Source organism: Oncorhynchus masou, chromosome 21, assembly GCF_036934945.1.
Source record: "Oncorhynchus masou masou isolate Uvic2021 chromosome 21, UVic_Omas_1.1, whole genome shotgun sequence".
NCBI lineage: Eukaryota > Metazoa > Chordata > Actinopteri > Salmoniformes > Salmonidae > Oncorhynchus > Oncorhynchus masou.
This window is the reverse complement of record NC_088232.1, coordinates 27,323,094-27,342,051: the sequence shown is the minus strand read 5'-3', so window position 1 is coordinate 27,342,051 and position 18,958 is coordinate 27,323,094. Positions and strand designations below refer to the sequence as shown.

Here is an 18,958-nt window from a genome sequence, read left to right as displayed (position 1 = left end):
GGAAGTGACCAAGAACCCGATAGTCACTCTGACAGAACTAGAGTTCCTCTTTGGAGATGGGAGAACCTTCCAGAAGGACAACCATCTCAGCAGCACTCCAACAATCAGGCCTTTATGGTAGAGGGACCAGACAGAAGCCACTCCTCAGTAAAAGGTACATGACAGCCTGCTTGGAGTTTGCCAAAAGGCACCTAAAGATTCTCAGACCATGAGAAACAAAGTTCTCTGGTCAGATGAAACCAAGATTTAACTCTTTGGCCTGAATGCCAAGCGTCACATCTGGAGGAAACCTGGCACCATCAGCATCATGCTGTGGGGATGTTATTCAGCGGCAGGGACTGGCAGACTAGACAGGATTGAGGGAAAGATGAACGGAGCAAAGTACAGAGTGATCCTTGTTGAAATCCTGCTCCAGAGTGCTCAGCACCTCAGACTGGGGTGAAGGTTCACCTTCCAACGGGACAATAACCCTAAGCACACAGCCAAGACAACGCAGGAGTGACTTCTGGACAAGTCTCTGAATGTCCTTGAGTGGCCCAGCCAGAGCCCGGACTTGAACCTGATCGAACATCTCTGGAGAAACCTGAAAGTTGCTTTGCAGCGATGCTCCCCATCCAACCTGACAGAGCTTGAGAGGATCTGCAGAGAAGAATGGGAGAATCTCCCAATTACAGGTGTGCCAAGCTTGTAGCATCATAACCAATAAGACTCAAGGCTGTAATCACAGCCAAAGGTGCTTCAACAAAGGGTGAAGGGTCTGAATGCTTTTGTAAATGTGATATTTCCTTTTTTATTATTATTTGTAATACATTTGCAAAAATGTCCAAACCTGTTTTGCTTTGTCATTATGGGGTATTGTGTATAGATTGATGAGGGAAAAAAAATATTTCATCCATTGTAGAATAAGGCAGTAACAAAATGTGGAAAAAGTCAAAGGGTCTGAATACTTTCCAAATGCACTGGAAATATATATATACAGTGCCTTGCGAAAGTATTCAGCCCCCTTGAACTTTGCGACCTTTTGCCACATTTCAGGCTTTAAACATAAAGATATAAAACTGTATTTTTTTGTGAAGAATCAACAACAAGTGGGACACAATCATGAAGTGGAACGACATTTATTGGATATTTCAAACTTTTTTAAGAAATCAAAAACTTAAAAATTGGGCGTGCAAAATTATTCAGCCCACTTAAGTTAATACTTTGTAGCGCCACCTTTTGCTGCGATTACAGCTGTAAGTCGCTTGGGGTATGTCTCTATCAGTTTTGCACATTGAGAGACTGAATTTTTTTCCCATTCCTCCTTGCAAAACAGCTCGAGCTCAGTGAGGTTGGATGGAGAGCATTTGTGAACAGCAGTTTTCAGTTCTTTCCACAGATTCTCGATTGGATTCAGGTCTGGACTTTGACTTGGCCATTCTAACACCCGGATATGTTTATTTTTGAACCATTCCATTGTAGATTTTGCTTTATGTTTTGGATCATTGTCTTGTTGGAAGACAAATCTCCGTCCCAGTCTCAGGTCTTTTGCAGACTCCATCAGGTTTTCTTCCAGAATGGTCCTGTATTTGGCTCCATCCATCTTCCCATCAATTTTAACCATCTTCCCTGTCCCTGCTGAAGAAAAGCAGGCCCAAACCATGATGCTGCCACCACCATGTTTGACAGTGGATCAGTGATCATGGGCCTCTTGGCTGCATCTCTGATCAGTCTTCTCCTTGTATGAGCTGAAAGTTTAGAGGGACGGCCAGGTCTTGGTAGATTTCCAGTGGTCTGATACTCCTTCCATTTCAATATTATCGCTTGCACAGTGCTCCTTGGGATGTTTAAAGCTTGGGAAATCTTTTTGTATCCCAAATCCGGCTTTAAACCTCTTCACAACAGTATCTCGGACCTGCCTGGTGTGTTCTTTGTTAGGGTTAGGGTTAGTTCTTCATGATGCTCTCTGCGCTTTTAACGGACCTCTGAGACTATCACAGTGCAGGTGCATTTATACGGAGACTTGATTACACACAGGTGGATTGTATTTATCATCATTAGTCATTTAGGTCAACATTGGATCGTTCAGAGATCCTCACTGAACTTCTGGAGAGAGTTTGCTGCACTGAAAGTAAAGGGGCTAAATAATTTTGCACACCCAATTTTTCAGTTTTTGATTTGTTAAATTTTTTAGAAATATCCAATAAATGTCGTTCCACTTCATGATTGTGTCCCACTTGTTGTTGATTCTTCACAAAAAAATACAGTTTTATATCTTTATGTTTGAAGCCTGAAATGTGGCAAAAGGTCGCAAAGTTCAAGGGGGCCGAATACTTTCGCAAGGCACTGTATATATCTACACACAAAAGTATGTGGACACCCCTTCTTAGTGGATTGGGCTATTTAAGCCATATCCATTGCTGACAGGTATATACAATTTAGCACACAGCCATGCAATCTCCATAGACAAACATTGTGAAGTGGAAATGTCTATGAGCAACAACGGCTCAGCCGCGAAGTGGTACGTCACACAAGCTCACAGAACGGGACTGCCGAGTGCTGAAGTGTGTATCGTGTATAAATTGTCGGCCCTAGGTTGCAACACTCACTACCGAGTTCCAAACTGCCTCTGGAACCAATGTCAGTAAAGAAACTGTTCCTCAGGAGCACGCAGGCCTAAGTTCACCATGTGCAATGCCAGGTGATGGCTGGAGTGGTGTAAAGCCCGCCGCATTGGACTCTGGAGCAGCGGAAACAGCAACAATTCACCCTGGACAAGCAGTGTACGGATGGATACCCCTCTACCCTTGAAGCTACAGCCCAAGCTGACCATGTCCTGTAGCTGACCGCTGTAGGACATCAGGCTGGACACGCTGGATACCAGCAGGCTGTCCTCAAACACACACAGTACTGGGGACATAGAAATGCTTTTGATATTGTACTCGTTTTGTAAAGCAACTTTCGGGTCCCTGGAAGACAGACAGACAGACAGACAGAGTGCTCGGAATACTCTGGAGAGGCTGTTTGAATGCTATTACCGTTGATCAAACAGAAACAGCTCTCTCCTTGCCTACTGAATATCAATTGGAAACTCAGTGGAAAATACCCTTACCTAGTTTCCTTTCCTGAGAACATGGACTGGAGCCTAAATTCCCACAATGCAGCCTTGATTTATTTAAAGTCTCTGCACACAGTGAAACAACAACAGTACTTTTATTCCAGTGTGAAATGTCGGAAAACAAAGGGGGAGGAGGGTAGAGTTAGTGATTACAAAACATATTTTAAACGCAGGGTCATGTCCTGGAAATCACTACATGAATACAAGACAGATTATCCTCATGTTAAATCTGCATGGTCACTCAGAGCATTTATTTTGTCTGGCCTGAAACTGCTACAGTATATTCTAAGCAAAGGCTGTTGTTCAATAATTGACCATGTTACATACTCCAACCAGGGAATATTTTAAGGGATGCACATTTAAGTAAATGTCTGCACATACAAGAACCCTACATGGGTAGTCAAGTGATTGTTTCAATACATAAAAATCACCATCCAAGTTACATAACACTGTCTGGAGTTATCACATGACTTTGATTGTTTTTTAGTCTCAAAACTACATTTGACTCGTCTATATTGTGTATTTATTTTTTTATCTGTTTTTTACGTTGTTGTATCATTGTGTAGTGACACATAAATACATTTTCCTAACTATAACTCTGTTTGCTCTTTGTACGGTGCATGTTATTGTGGTATTTCTATTGTGATGCTTGTCGGATTAGGTGTTTCAGGCAGTACCTGATGTCTTCTTCTGTAGCGAGAGGTGGACAGCCCCACTCCCCAGGGTGACTCCTGTACAGCAGGAGCAGAGGGCTTGAGTTGGCATTTCAGAACGCCTCAGACATCCGATAGGCCCTTATGGAGCATCACCACATTGGCCTGCTGGTAGCCTGTCAACCAGACGCATGGAAACAGACGAGTCAGATTAGTCACTGAATTGTATTGTTTTTATTCAATAAAGTTGATTTTTAACATGTGCCTCTATAAAGATAGAGAAAAAGTGATTCATTAAATGTTTGAGCTCCTAACATGCACCAGGTTGCATTCAATAATTAACCATTGTATTAAAACACTAACTGCACGTAATCCATTATACTGCACAGTAGGTCTAGTGAACAACTTGTTACTTTCTTATCCTTTGTTGCCATGCTAAATGTAAAATTTCACTCTGACAATACAGCTGGTTGAAAATAGAGGAGAACTGTCATTGGCTGAAAATACCATTGTCTTTTGCCTGTTTTGTCATTGATTGGATTAGACAGATTTACAGTACCAGTCAAAAGTTTGGACACCTACCCATTCAAGAGTTTTTCTTTATTTTTTTTTACTATTTTCTACATTGTAGAATAATAGTGAAGACATCAAAAATATGAAATAACACATGAAATCATGTAGTAACCAAAAAGTGTTCAACAAATTTTATATTTTATATTCTTCAAAATAGCCACCCTTTGCCTTGATGACAGATTTTTCAACTCTTGGCATTCTCTCAACCAGCTTCACCTGGAATGCTTTTACAACAGTCTTGAGTTCCCACATATGCTGAGCACTTGCTGCTTTTCCTTCACACTGTGGTCCAACTCATCCCAAACCATCTCAATTCGGTTGAGGTTAGGTGATTGTGGAGGGCAGGTCATCTGATGCAGCACTCCATCACTCTCCTTCTTGGTCAAATAGCCCTTACATTGCCTGGAGGTGTGTTGAAACATTGTCCTGTTGAAAAACAAATGATAGTCCCACTAAGCGTAAACCAGATGGCATGGAGTATTGCTGCAGAATGCTTTGGTAGCCATGCTGGTTAAGTGTGCCTTGAATTCTAAATAAAACATTGAAAGTGTCACCAGCAAAGAACCCCCACACCATCACACCTCCTTATCCATGCTTCACGGTAGAAATCACACATGCAGAGATCACCCATTCACCTACTCTGTGTCTCACAAAGACACGGCGGTTGGAACCAAAAATCTCAAATTTGGACTCATCAGACCAAATGGACAGATTTCCACCGGTCTAATGTCCATTGCAAGTCTCTTCTTATTATTGGTGTCGTTTAGTAGTGGTTTCTTTGCAGTAATTCGACCATGAAGACCTGATTCATGCAGTCTCCTCTGAACAGTTGAGATGTTTCTGTTACTTGAACTCTGTGAAGCATTTATTTGGGCTGCAATATCTTAGGTTGCTAACTCTAATGAACATATCCTCTGCAGCAGAGGTAACTCTGGGTCTCCCTTTCCTGTGGTCAGCCAGTTTCATCATAATGCTTGATGGTTTTTGCGGCTGCACTTGAAGAAACTTTCAAAGTTCTTGAAATGTTCCGTATTGACTGACCTTCATGTCATAAAGTAATGATGGACTGTCGTTTCTCTTTGCTTTTTTGAGCTGTTCTTTCCAAAATATGAACTTGGTCTTTTACGAAAAAGGGCTGTCTACCACGTCTACCTTGTCACAACACAACTGATTGGCTCAAATGCATTAAGAAGGAAAGAAATTCCACAATTAACTTTTAGCAATTGCATTCCAGGTGACTACCTCATGAAGCTGGTTAAGAGAATGCCAAGAGTGTGCAAAGCTGTCATCAAGGCAAAGGGTGGCTACTCTGAAGAACCTCAAGTATAAAATATATTTTGATTCGTTTTTTTTGGTTACTAGATTATTTCATATGTGTTATTTCATAATTATTCTACAATGTAGAAAATAGTAAAAATAAAGAAAACCCCTGTAATGATTAGGTGTGTCCAAACCTTTGACTGGTACTGTAGGTGATCATCATATGAAGCTCTATGTCTCTGTTGTGTAACTAAGATGAAAGTGGAAGTGGTGTTACCTGGATGTCTTACCTGAGCACATTCTAGTGGTGGTGGCATAACACAAACTTGTCTTTGCACTGAATACAGTCTGAGTTGGTGAGTGACCTTGTTATTTCAGGTGTGAAACATGCTCACACCTGAAATGAGAGGTAGACAACAATCATATACACTGAGTAACTCTACCTACTGTGCATGTACAGTTCAAGTCGGAAGTTTACATACACCTTAGCCAAATACATTTAAACTCAGGTTTTCACAATTCCTGACATTTAATCCTAGTAACAATTCCATGTCTTAGGTCAGTTAGGATCACCAATTTATTTTAGAATGTGAAATGTCAGAATAATAGTAGAGCGAATGATTTATTTCAGCTTTAATTTCTTTCATCACATTCCCAGTGGGTCAGAAGTTTACATACACTCAATTAGTATTTGATAGCATTGCCTTTAAATTGTTTAACTTGGGTCAAACGTTTCGGGTAGCCTTCCACAAGCTTCCCACAATAACTTGGGTGTATTTTGGCCCATTCCTCCTGGCAGAGCTGATGTAACTGAGTCAGGTTTGTAGGCCTCCTTGCTCGCACACACTTTTTCATTTCTGCCCACAAATCTTCTATGTGTTTGAGGTCAGGGCTTTGTGATGGCCACTCCAATACCTTGACTTTGTTGTCCTAAAGCCATTTTGCCATAACTTTGAAAGTATGCTTGGGGTCATTGTCCATTTGGAAGAACCATTTGCGATCAAGCTTTAATTTTCTGACTGATGTCCTGAGATGTTGTTTCAATATATTTACATAATTGCCCTCCTCATGACGCCATCTATTTTGGGAAGTGCACCAGACCCTCCAGCAGCAAAGCACCCCCCCCCCCCCCCGCCACAGAACATGATGCTGCCAACCCTGTGCTTCACGGTTGGGATGGTGTTCTTCGGCTTGCAAGCCTCCTCCTTTTTCCTCCAAACATAACGATGGTCATTATGGCCAAACAGTTCTATTTTTGTTTCATCAGACCAGAGGACATTTCTCCAAAAAGTACGATCTTTGTCCCCATGTGCAGTTGCAAACCGTAGTCTGGCTTTTTTTATAGAGGTTTTGGAGCAGTGTCTTCTTCCTTGCTGAGAGGCCTTTCATGTTATGTTGATATAGGACTCGTTTTACTGTGGATATAGATTATTTTGTACCTGTTTCCTACAGCATCTTCACAAGGTCCTTTGCTGTTGTTCTGGGATTGATTTGCACTTTTCTCACCAAAGTGCGTTCTTCTCTAGGAGACAGAATGCGTCTCCTTCCTGAGTGGTATGACGGCTATGTGGTCCTATGGTGTTTGTAATTGCACACTATTGTTTGTACAGATGAACGTGGTACCTTCAGGCGTTTGGAAATTGCCCCCAAGGATGAACCAGACTTGTGGAGGTCCACAATTTCTTTCCTGAGGTCTTGGCTGACTTCTTTTGATTTTCCCATGACTTCAAGCAAAGAGGCACTGGAAAATACATCCACAGGTACACCTCCAATTGACTCAAATGATGTCAATTAGCCTATCAGAAGCTTCTAACACCATGACATCATTTTCTGGAATTTTCCAAGCTGTTTAAAGGCACAGTCAACTTAGTGTATGTAAACTTCTGACCCACTGGAATTTTGATACAGTGAATTATAAGTGAAATAATCTGTCTGTAAACAATTGTTGGAAAAATTACTTGTCATGCATAAAGTAGACATCCTAACCGACTTGCTAAAACTAGTTTCTTAACAAGACATTTGTGGAGTTGTTGAAACACTTTAATGACTTGGAGTCATTAAAACTTGTTTATCTAAACTACAGACTTCAGCTGTTATTACCCTGGATTTCTGATGCTATGTATTGGCCAATGAGAGGCTTTGAAGCCACCGGTCGGCCATATTGGCCCTCAGAAGAAGCAGTCCTCCGCAGGAATGAATGGAATTCTACAGTATTTCAATTAAATGTTTCAAGGACAGAAGGACATGCATGTATTTAAGTATGTTTTTGTTGTATTGGGAATAGCATACTTCCTAAAAAAATATACTTTAAGGAAAACATTTAAAAAACGTATTTGCATATTTAGCTCGCATAATATAATTGAAAAGTATGCATAAAGGTGTCTGTTATAGAATAAACGTGGCAAAAAAATGTAGACATTAATTTATTTATTATTGACAATGGTTGGGGAGTGCAAAGATGGAGGCGCAGTGGCTTCAAAACAGTGCCCCATCAGTCATCTAATCTGCGAATGAATCATTGTCACTTACCTTTGATGTTTTATATTTGGGTTTTCTTTTTGTGAGAATAAAGACAATTACTGGATCAGAAATCTCACCACAGATTTTCTAAACCATCTTTGACCTCACAGTGGAGTCAGTTCCATAACAATACAATACCATTCAAGCCGTCAACCATAAAATAAGTGTGCATTACGGGATCAAAGAAATACATTTAGAGAGAACCATAGGCATTTATGAACAGTATTATTTAATGTGTCCACCATATGATTCTTTAGATAATCATGATTCATATAACAATATACAGAATTATTTTAAAATATTTTGATGATTATTGCTTTACAGTAAAATGCATTGGTTGGATACATCCACTTATAGCAAGACAAATACATTCAAGTTACACACCAATGTCTTAAATTTAAGTTGTTTTCTTAATAACTCCATACCAAAAGGTCTTTATCGATTTGGATGAATGACCTTATGACCCTTCGCTCACAGTGAACCAGGTCACATTTACTCAAGAGGTTGTACATAATTGTGTATGTAACAACAGAAACAAAGAGTGTGTGTGTGAGTGTGTGTGAGTGCAATGAACAAGTGAATGTATGTGTGTGTTGTGTTCATGCATGCTCTGCAGTGCAGTCAAGTTTGTGGTCACTTCCACTCAAGTTCTCTTTGACAAAGGTAAACAACAGCAGTGGGTATCTAGTGAGATATGACACTGTATGCATACAGAGCTATAATCAACATCAGTATAGTGCAGTGCAGTGTTTACTGACAACATGGATCTGACCATACAGGAGAGCCTCATCCCCACCTAGTGATAATACATTTTGAAACTTAAAAGATATCGACTATTCCATTCATTTCAAAATGTATTGTTAAAATTACACAATACACATCCCTTAGTTAATATGTAATAACAACAACTAAAACCCATGGCAAAAACAAAATGATTTTGCCATGACATGAATAGAATAACGTTTTAGGAATGGAATAAATGAAGTGAGATTTAAAAGTGAAAGATATGGCCACTTTCTCCAAGACTACTTTTCAAAATGTCCTTGGAGTTCAGAAGAGTTGCACAAGACAAATACAGGTGTAGAGCTCCCATCCCGGCATGGCGCTTGCAACGCCAGGATAGTGGGTCCGATTCCCGGGACCACCCATATGTAAAGTGTATGCATGCATGACTAAGTCGCTTTGAATAAAAGCATCTGCTAAATAGCATATTTTATTATATATTACATAACACAACAGGGTTGAGTTCATTTGTTATTGCACCAGAAACTACCACAGAGAGTGTGTGTGTGTGGGCGTGCGTGCGTGCGTGCGTGCGTGCGTAAGCATTTGTGAGTATGGAGTAAACATTTGACAAGTGCATGTGTGTTTGTGTGTGCATAAGTGTTTGCTTGTACTTGTATCGTATGAATGCCTTCAGCATCTTCAATAAAACAATTTTTAATGCATAATATGCTGTATCATCCTTGCCTGGTCCTCTTTTTATTGAGATTGCATACATGTGTTTATATTATATATACCACACACTGCATCCAATGTCTGCTTTTCAACACAGAAAACAGTGACAACACTTTTCAACACCGATACACCACCAACACCCTACACACTCACGACTGACACCGATACAGACTCCACCCTCTGTTCCCACAGCAACCTCTGAACTGGGTCGTGTTCGTTAGGCACCAAACAGAAGAAAACGGACTGAAACAGGGAGCAACTACTTAAGACTTGTCCTATAAGAAATGTTCCTTTTAGTTTCAAAACGTTTTCCTTTGTGTGCCCTGATGAACACAACCCATAACGAGGTCAAGAAGTCAGTCAAATGGGCAGAGGGCGACTCGACTCGTAGCTGCCAATATTTGGAGGTCGACGGATGGACGAACAGGGTGATGATCCTATCCCATCCCACTAAGCTTCTGCTCTGGGGAGCAATAAATAAACACTGCCTCGCGTCCCATCATGCATTTAGAGAAGACATAATCACAGAGAAAGAGAGGCAGGAGGAGGCGAAGGAGGAGAAGGATGATTTGGGGCAGGGTAAGGGGGAGAGAAGGAAGCAGTTTAAAATATCTACGCAGGAACTGCATCCCACCTTGCCCGACTGGCAGAAGAAAAGAAGCACTGGGATCACAACGAGAGGACCTCAGCTTGTGCATGTCGGGTCATATTTACATAAACACACACACACACACAACATAAATACGTTTGCCATTGTGCAGCACAGATCCCCATCCATGGTCCCGGTCATGGTCGTATCCTTCCTGGTTTGTGTCACAATAATACTCCCTCCCATAGCAACCACAGCCAGTGGCATAGGGATCCACTCTGTTTAGACCACTGGGGGGCAGCAGCAGCTCTTCAGCCCTCTGAGACAGACAGACTGGTGCACAGGGAGGAGAGGGAACTGAACAGAGTACAAGACTTGGCCTTGTTAGGAGCTGAAGATATCAAATACACAATGCATTTTTTTCTTTTTAAACAAATCAACACGACTCAGGCGTACGAGCCTGGCACTGGATCCTCCAACAGTATGCCAAAATAAATCCATGCTTTTCCTCAGCCAAAGGGCCCAAGTCCTGTTCCCCGTACACTCAAGCCATCTGTAAAATCCTCATCCACCAAGCATCAAGGGGGACACAGTCTCCCAAGAGGTTTTCTCCTCTCCACAGTGGAGCTGAATACTAATAGACACTCCCCCTCCCTTTCTTGCAATCTCTCACCTACTTCCACTCACACTCAAATACGGAACATGGCGTGTCAGTCTTGTCTTGGTCAGCAGTTTCTTGCAGTTGGAGAGAGTCCAGAAACAGAAGAAGCACAGGTTCTCCCCTGGACTCTCCACTCACTGCCAGAGAGAAAGAGGATGCTGCCTTCTCCCTTTCTCTCCTTACTGCACCACACAAAGGAGGAACTAGAACGTTGAACCGTAAAAATATAATATATTATATGCCATATATATATATACTCTAATTATTTTCACACGAAACATCTAAAGTGCAATATGTTCATGAAATGTATGTTCGTTTTCCTTCCAAAGAAAGACGATAATAGAATAAATCAAAATGGCAATAAATGAAGAATTCATAAATATACAGAGAGGGCTGCTTGGGTCCTCCCAGACCGGATGAGATACAAACAGACGAGGAAGGTAGTGTCATGGTGGTCCAGGGATATATTGTAGAGAGGTTAGGAGGGTTTCAAGCAGGTGGGTTCTGTTTAGAGGTGAGCTGTGTTTCTTTCCTTCTGATGGTGATATGCGCTCTGCAGGGAAAGACAGAATAGCCATCTGTTCCTCTGAGTTAGTAAGGAGAATCCATACGGTTCTGTTCGTATCTCCTCCTCTAATTGACAGCACAAAAGCATGTGTAGGTAGTGTTGTTTGGGGGGACAGAGGATATTGTGAATGAATGTAAAGATCTAGGGAACTGTACATTATGGATAGATAGTGAAGGAATGTAAAAGGGGTATAGTCTGGAATGGGGAAGGAGTGTGTAAAATAAGTGTATGTGGAAATGTAAAATTATAGAAATGATTGTGTTCGTTAGGGATTAAGTTTAGATCCAGAGGGCTGTTTGAGTCTATAACTCAGCAGGGACTTCCGTACTGGTCCAGTGGCCGTCCTACAGCTGCTCCAGACACATGGGCAGATTGACGAAGGTGAAGACGTTGTACTCGATCATGATGGAGAAACACAGGAATATGACGTACATCACCAGCACGTACACACCCAGCTTCAGGTCCAACTTCCAATGATTCACATGGATCCCCAGAACCTGCAGGGCACAGAGGGAGAGAGTAAACAGTGTCAGAGACAGAGATCATGGGAGAGGGAGAAGAAGGGACAGAGAGAGACACACACAGAGAGAGAGAGAGTGGGAGAGAGTACAAAGTTCAAAACGGAGAAACATCTAATTTAACTCACTGTCAGAAACACAGAGCCAAGAAGCAGCACCACAGAGTAGAGCAGCCCCCTGCTGTTGATCGTCACCTATATATATATATATATATATAGAGAGAGAGAGAGTGAGAGAGAGGGAGAGATAAATAGAGATAAATCATCTGAGGTCTAGATCGGGATCAAGAGGCATGAGGGCAAACAGTTCCTGGATGTGCTTCCTTTACCTCAGAGCCATAGTCCACAGCCATGGTCTGTATCGCCCAGGGGAGCCCCAGGCCCACCAAGATATCAAAGACATTACTACCAATGGTGTTGGAAACCGCCATATCCCCAAGACCTAGAGAGAGATCGAGATTAAGATATTAAGGTATGGAAAATCCTGTACAGGCCATAAAGTATACTGTACACTGGTACTGTACTCAACAATGTGAAGGAGAGAGAGAGAGAGAGAGAGAGAGAGAGAGAGAGAGAGAGAGAGAGAGAGAGAGAGAGAGAGAGAGAGGGAGGGGTGAGTGGTACTGTACCTTGACGAGCAACAATAAGGCTGGCGATACAGTCAGGGACACTGGTGCCAGCTGCCAGGAAGGTGATGCCCATAATCACATCAGGGATGCCCAGAGTGTAGCCAATTATGGTGACCTGCGCACACAGTCACACATTTAACAGATTATACAGAAATATTCCAAATAGCATGCAAAACGCATGGTAGCATAGTTCGTAGTATATCCAGCACAGCTTGCTACTAGAGGAGACTAGAGGAGAGAGCTTCCCTACCAGATTGGTTATCGTGGAGTCTCGTCACTGACCATTTCTATAAAGTTGGGACTTTTCAACTCCGATTGCGAAAACAATCAAATTGCTCAGTGTTTCTTTGCGTCTCCCACAAAACGACAGTGACACGTAAGCTCTAAAGAATCTCCAACGTGTCTCACCATCCAGACCATGAAGTAGGAGAAGACAGCAATCCACACGGTGGAGAGGAAGAAGGAGAGCATGAAGAAGCGTTCCCAGCGAGGCTTGGCACAGTTTGGCACAGTGAAGTAGAGCAGCAACAAGATGGGCCAGGAGATCAGCCACTTCACCTTCTCCATGCAGCCCCCTAGTGGAGGGAATAAGAAATAGCAGCTCATGTTCCTTGCAAACATTGAAGTACGGTTAAGGGGCTTAGCGTTCAGTTTGAGTAGGGTGTGAAAGTAGTTTATTGGTGTACCAGCCAATGTAATGGAACCCATTACACCCATACATGCATGCATGCACGCATACACCTACCAGGGATGGTGAAGGGTGAGTTCAGGGCTTCTCCCTCCTCTTCCTCTGCAGTCTTGTCCTCTGGTACGGTGCCGTTCTCCAAGGTCTCAGGTTTACCATCAGTGATCACCATGGTTTCGTTGTCCACACCGTTAGACGCCTGCACCAGCCTCTGTTGCTACTCACGCACGCAAACACACGCACACACACGCACACACACACTCAGTGGTAATAGCAACATCACATATCTGATTTAGTGATTTAGTGGCCCACATGCTATTTAATGGGCTATCTCTTGTAACGTTTGATGAATATCCCCCAGGATATTTTGACCAATAGAGACACATACAGTGATCATATGATGTGGCAAGTATGACTGAAGCATGCAGGCCACCTATCAAAACTTAAGTGGGCTAGTTATCACTCTAAACTGTACTTCTCTCTAGTAGGCCTAGCTTTCTACAACAGTAAATCATTCTAAACTGTACTTCTCTCTAGTAGGCCTAGCATTTCCACAAAAGCATATCGTCTTACACTGTAATTTCTCTCTAATCTCCGATTGGCCAAACATTCTACACTTCTAAGCAAATCACTTTAACTGAGCTCCTCTCCAATTGGCCTGGCTTCTATATAATGTAAAAAGTCACTTAAAATAACTTTAACCCCTTCTGTAACAACTACATGTTTGGGTTCTGTGTCAAAGCTCCTCAGCCTGACCCACCTGACTGACCCTGTACCCTCTGACCCCTAACCCTTGACCCCAGTGACCTCTCCCACCTCATTGATGATGAGGCGGCTGGCCATGCGGAGGCGTGTCTTGGGGCCAAAATGGTTGGTGATCATGATGCGCAGGCCGGCGTCTGGGAAACTGTAGTTAGGAGGGCTGGAGTTGATCATCTCATCCACCATCACCACAGAGCCACGACTGTACATCTTAGTGGGCTTCACTGGAGACACAGAGATGGTGAGACAGCATAGAAGGATGCATAATGTACCTTTGGACTAACTCTACACACCAAGCACCAGAAGAAGAAACTGCAGCAGAAGAAAAAAAAGAAGAAGAAGAAGCTGCAGAAGAAGAAAAATAAGAAGAAGCTGCAGAAGAAGAAAAAGAAGAAGAAGATGCTGCAGAAGAAGAAAATGAAGAAAAAGAAGAAGCTGTAGAAGAAGAAAAAGAAGAAGCAGCAGAAGAAGCATTACACAACCACAAGGTAGGTACCCACATTGGCACACATGCCTAATACACCCACATGCCAAACCAGCAAACTCCCTCTCTCTCATTCACACCCACACATGAAAACACACAAATGCACGGACGCGCATACACACACAAACACAGACACACTCACATACCAGCCCGAAGGATACCGTATGTCAGGAGGTACAAATAAAGTGGTGGCGTGACAGCAGCCGAGTGAGCCCCAATGGGCCCAGTTCAAGGCCCATTGAAGACGTTGTCAGATGGGATCACACCTTCAGTGTGTGTGTGTGTGTGTGTGTGTGTGTGTGTGTGTGCGTGACAAACAATAAAACCTCACAAATCACCACCCCCAAGGTGCAGGGGAGTGAGCCAACTGCCAGGACACAGTTTTTCTTTCAATATACACACACACTTGTATAGTAGAGACGCACACTCACACAGACGCAAGCACACACAGGGACACACACACATCATACACACAGGCACGCAGACATACAAATGCCTGCGTAGCTACGCACCAACACCAACTCGCACACGCTTACACATACACGTACATCAGTGTAGGCTGGTGGGAAGAGCTATAGGAGGACGGGCTCATTGTAATGGCTGGAATGGAATGAATGGAACGGTAACAAACACTTGACAGGTATGGAAACCACATGTTTGACTCATTTCCATTGATTCCATTCCAGCCATTACAATGAGCCCGTCCTCCTATAGCTCCTCCCACCAGCCTCCACTGATGTACATGTTGTGACTGGAATAATTGACTGTACTTGACACAGTAGAAGAGGGCGAGACACAGAACTGCAGAGCACACCACGTCACTACACAGCACAGCAGCATATGTCACCAGCTCACAGACCAGGTCACAGCAGGCAGGTAGGTTTAGTAAGGCTAAACAGACAGGCTTTGCTACAGTAGCGACAGGGTTGCCACACGGCAGCACCACTTCAGCTTGAGTCTACTAGACAGGAGAGGAGAACTCTGAAATATAGCACAGCCTCTATCACTGAGAGAAGATCAGCCACGTGGACAAAGACACAAAGTCTAAACTGGAGTAAAAGAGAAGATATCAGAGCTGTGAGTTTACAAAGAGGAATGAAGATAGTGGAGGAGATAGTGGACAGGACTGTTGACAATGTTAAACCAGATTGGAAGAGCCAGGAGTAGAAGCTCAGAGTAGTTTCTAGGTTTGCCAGGGCAGCCAGATACAGTAGAGTAGTTGTTCTGCTAGAAGGCCAGTCAGAGTGGCAGAGGGTTGGCTGAGAGGTGACCATAAAGCCTGTCTGGTTACCTTTACCTGGAGAGAGTAACGGCTTGGACGGATCATCCCATATGTAACTGTCATAACAAGCATTACCATCCTCCAGCTCGCTGCTGATCACTGTGTTACCATTGGCCAAGCTCTTGTCTTCCTTCCTTGTGAAAAAGTTCTGGATGCTGGTGTTAAATCTGATGCGAGAAAAGGTTTACATCGTCAGTTGAGAGTTGAGAGTTTATACACAGTACATTATACTCAACTTATGCTATATACTATGTATGTGGATTGTTCTATTTGTAGTGTGTGCACAGGTGTGTGTGTGTGTGTTTGTGTTTGTGTTTGTGTGTGTGTGTGTGTGTGTGTGTGTGTGTGTGTGTGTGTGTGTGTGTGTGTGTGTGAGGCGGGAAGGAACAGGTCCCAGTGGAACTCACTTCATGATCAGAATGTACCCAAAGTACATCAGTACTAGCACTAAGCTCTCCCACCTGCAGAAACAGACAGAGAAGAGTCAGAATGTCTGCAGGCGCGCACACACACACACACACACACACCCACCTACCCACCCACACATACACACACAAACCTTCTGCTGAGACACAAGGAAACACACATCAGGGTACTCACCACACTATCTTCTCATCGTAAATGACCTAAGAAAATGAAACAGGGAAAAAATTCTTACACTAACATCCATACTTTCAAGGGGAAAGAGCATCAACTTTACTTTTCTTCGAAAGAAACTCAAACTTAGAAAAACTTGTCGTTGAAATGCATCAAGGGTGCAGTTACTGTCACAGACAGATGGCTATGAGATAGTAGCACAAAGAACAGTTCCTATACTGTTCACATTAAAAGCAATGACAGTATGAAGTGCTGTTTAGAGTTTCTAAAGAGTCTCTCTCTCTCTCTCTCTCTCTCTCTCTCTCTCTCTCTCTCTCTCTCTCTCTCTCTCTCTCTCTCTCTCTCTCTCTCTCTCTCAGAGCAGAGGAATGTTCTGTCTATCGGCCCGCTGGGTCTCTGTCTCTCAGTGAGCCCAGTGGGCTAGGCAGTAAATGAAGGTTAAAAGGCCACCAGAGGCTCTCTGAATGGCCTCATTTGGTAAAGTATGATAGTGTGAAAGGGTATGCCGTGTATTCAATACAGAGGTCGTATTTATGAAGTGTCTCAGAGTAGGAGCTCTGACGTAGGATCAGTTATGCCAATTAGATCACAATGAATAGGATTACATGGGTATATGGGACCTGATCCTTGATCAGCACTCCAAACTGAGATGCTCCCCAGTTCCCATTATTACAGAGAACCCCAGGCACACACACACACACACACACACACACACACACACACACACACACACACACACACACACACACACACACACACACACACACACACACACACACAAAAGCAGCTGCCGGAACAATCTCCTCCCCACAACCCTCCATGAGCTCAGTGGCGTAGACAGTCTGAATGGTCTCATTATGTAAAGTAGACTGGGGGTGAGATGATCAGTTACTCACTGCAATCAATGCCAACACAGACAGGGTGTAGTAGAGCGAGTCACGGAACACTGCAAACTTAGTCAGGTATACTACCTGGAGGAGAGAGAGAACGAGACAAAGGGAACAGAGAAGGAAAGAGAGTGAGAGCGAAAGAAAGAGCGAGAGAGAGGGAAGAGTGTCACGGATCCCTCCGGAACTTTCATTACACACACCTGTCCCATATTCCCACTGATTAGTATTTGTATAAGTGTGCCCTTTGGTTTCCATTGGGCTTTCGATTATTGTTACATTATCCGTTGGTGCATGTGAGTACCTGTGCTGTGTGTTTTGGCTTTCGTGCTGTTGTGGATTGCGCAGATGATTACAGGTCTCGTCCCGTGTGATAATCATTGTGCGAGTGAGTTCTTTATTCGAAGTACTACTCGCTCTTTTGTTTTGGCTTTCTACCCTGTTTTGTTACATGTTTGTTTGATCATTTACACACCACGCCGTAATTTGGGCTTAATCCCTCATACCAACGTGACACAGGGTTGTGTTCCTCGCCAGAAACTTGTGAAGAACAAAGTAAAGGAAGATATTTTGTTTGACGGAATTTTATAATTTGATTAATTATTGTGCAAATTCTTCTTAGGGACACATTTTTTCATTCCATTTAAAAAAATAATATTTGCATACAATGATGACAGCCTGGCAAGCGGTGTTGTTAATTTGTTTGGCACAAATAGGCCTTGAGGCCTTGTATATTTTTTTATTTTAATAAAGAAAATTCAATTAAGAATTATGACTTGGCCAACTTTTAATTTCCTTAATAAGAGAAAAACTAGAAAAATCAAGATATATATATCGTGAATCGTCCAAACCTCTGTATGTAGATATTACTTTTAGGCCATATCGCCCAGCCCTAGTTAGAACTCATGTATATTAGTTAATATACCTCACCAAACTACATAAATATATGTTAGGGTCCATTATCGGCTACCTGGACTTTGAATTGAGGCCAAAAAGCAATGTTTAAAAAAAAATACATTTTTGTAACATAGCTAATTTTGAATTTGTGGCTGTGGAAACTAGTGACAAGTAGTGACAACTAGTGACAGGGTTGTGCTCGCTTGTCCCTTTTCAAAAGCAGTTGAGAGTCTTTTAGGCTGCAGGCAGCACTTTAAATGCAACCAGACCTGTAAAGGCTTTTTGCTGCACAGCAGTTATCAGACAAAACACAGCTTAAAAACATGATGATATAATCCTGGCAGTTGATGTTGTTTTTGGCAACAACAAAAAAAGATCATGTGGGCATCTGCTGGTGCACAAAAGGAAGCTAAACTAAATGTGTGTAATACAGTAGGTGGGTCATTCCACTAAAAGAGGGCCTTTTGCATCCCTTTGATATTTTAAGTGGAAAATGTGCACCAATATTGCATTTTAAAAGTCTGATATATTAAATGAAGTGCCCTTTAATATAGACCACATGGATTACTCAATAAATCTTTCATTTTAAAAATAAAAATATATATGAATAAAGGCTGGCTAAAGTGCCGACATTTTGACATGTCCCTCCGTCAACCCTGTGTCACTTCCAGAAGATTTTAACCCACTTAATCCCCAAATTTCACTATCATTGTAAAGCCTTAGTTATGTTGTTGATTTGATGCGATTAGTGATTCATTTACATTTGAACGGAACTCTTGTTTCACGATGGTAAAACTATTCCTTTTAAAATATATTTTTTTTAAAGAAACATTCAACAT

The 18,958-nt window shown here is 42.4% G+C and overlaps 1 protein-coding gene across 2 annotated transcripts in view; it reads right to left on the bottom strand.

Annotated features, from left to right (window-relative positions):
- Positions 1-8,311: 8,311 nt before the first annotated feature.
- LOC135508037 (sodium/potassium/calcium exchanger 4-like) overlaps positions 8,312-18,958 on the bottom strand; it is a 72,273-nt gene continuing 61,626 nt past the window's right edge. The window contains exons 7-17 of one of the 2 annotated variants that reach the window (XM_064927936.1): positions 17,232-17,306; positions 16,339-16,364; positions 16,146-16,199; positions 15,754-15,905; positions 14,027-14,196; positions 13,271-13,427; positions 12,934-13,100; positions 12,526-12,640; positions 12,226-12,338; positions 12,026-12,091; positions 8,312-11,876 (exon numbers count right to left, since the gene is read on the bottom strand). In XM_064927936.1, the coding sequence (XP_064784008.1) occupies positions 11,724-11,876; positions 12,026-12,091; positions 12,226-12,338; positions 12,526-12,640; positions 12,934-13,100; positions 13,271-13,427; positions 14,027-14,196; positions 15,754-15,905; positions 16,146-16,199; positions 16,339-16,364; positions 17,232-17,306 (1,248 nt within the window). In that variant the 3' untranslated portion in view covers positions 8,312-11,723. The remainder of the gene's footprint in view (positions 11,877-12,025; positions 12,092-12,225; positions 12,339-12,525; positions 12,641-12,933; positions 13,101-13,270; positions 13,428-14,026; positions 14,197-15,753; positions 15,906-16,145; positions 16,200-16,338; positions 16,365-17,231; positions 17,307-18,958) is intronic. The other variant, XM_064927937.1, reaches the window with a different exon arrangement.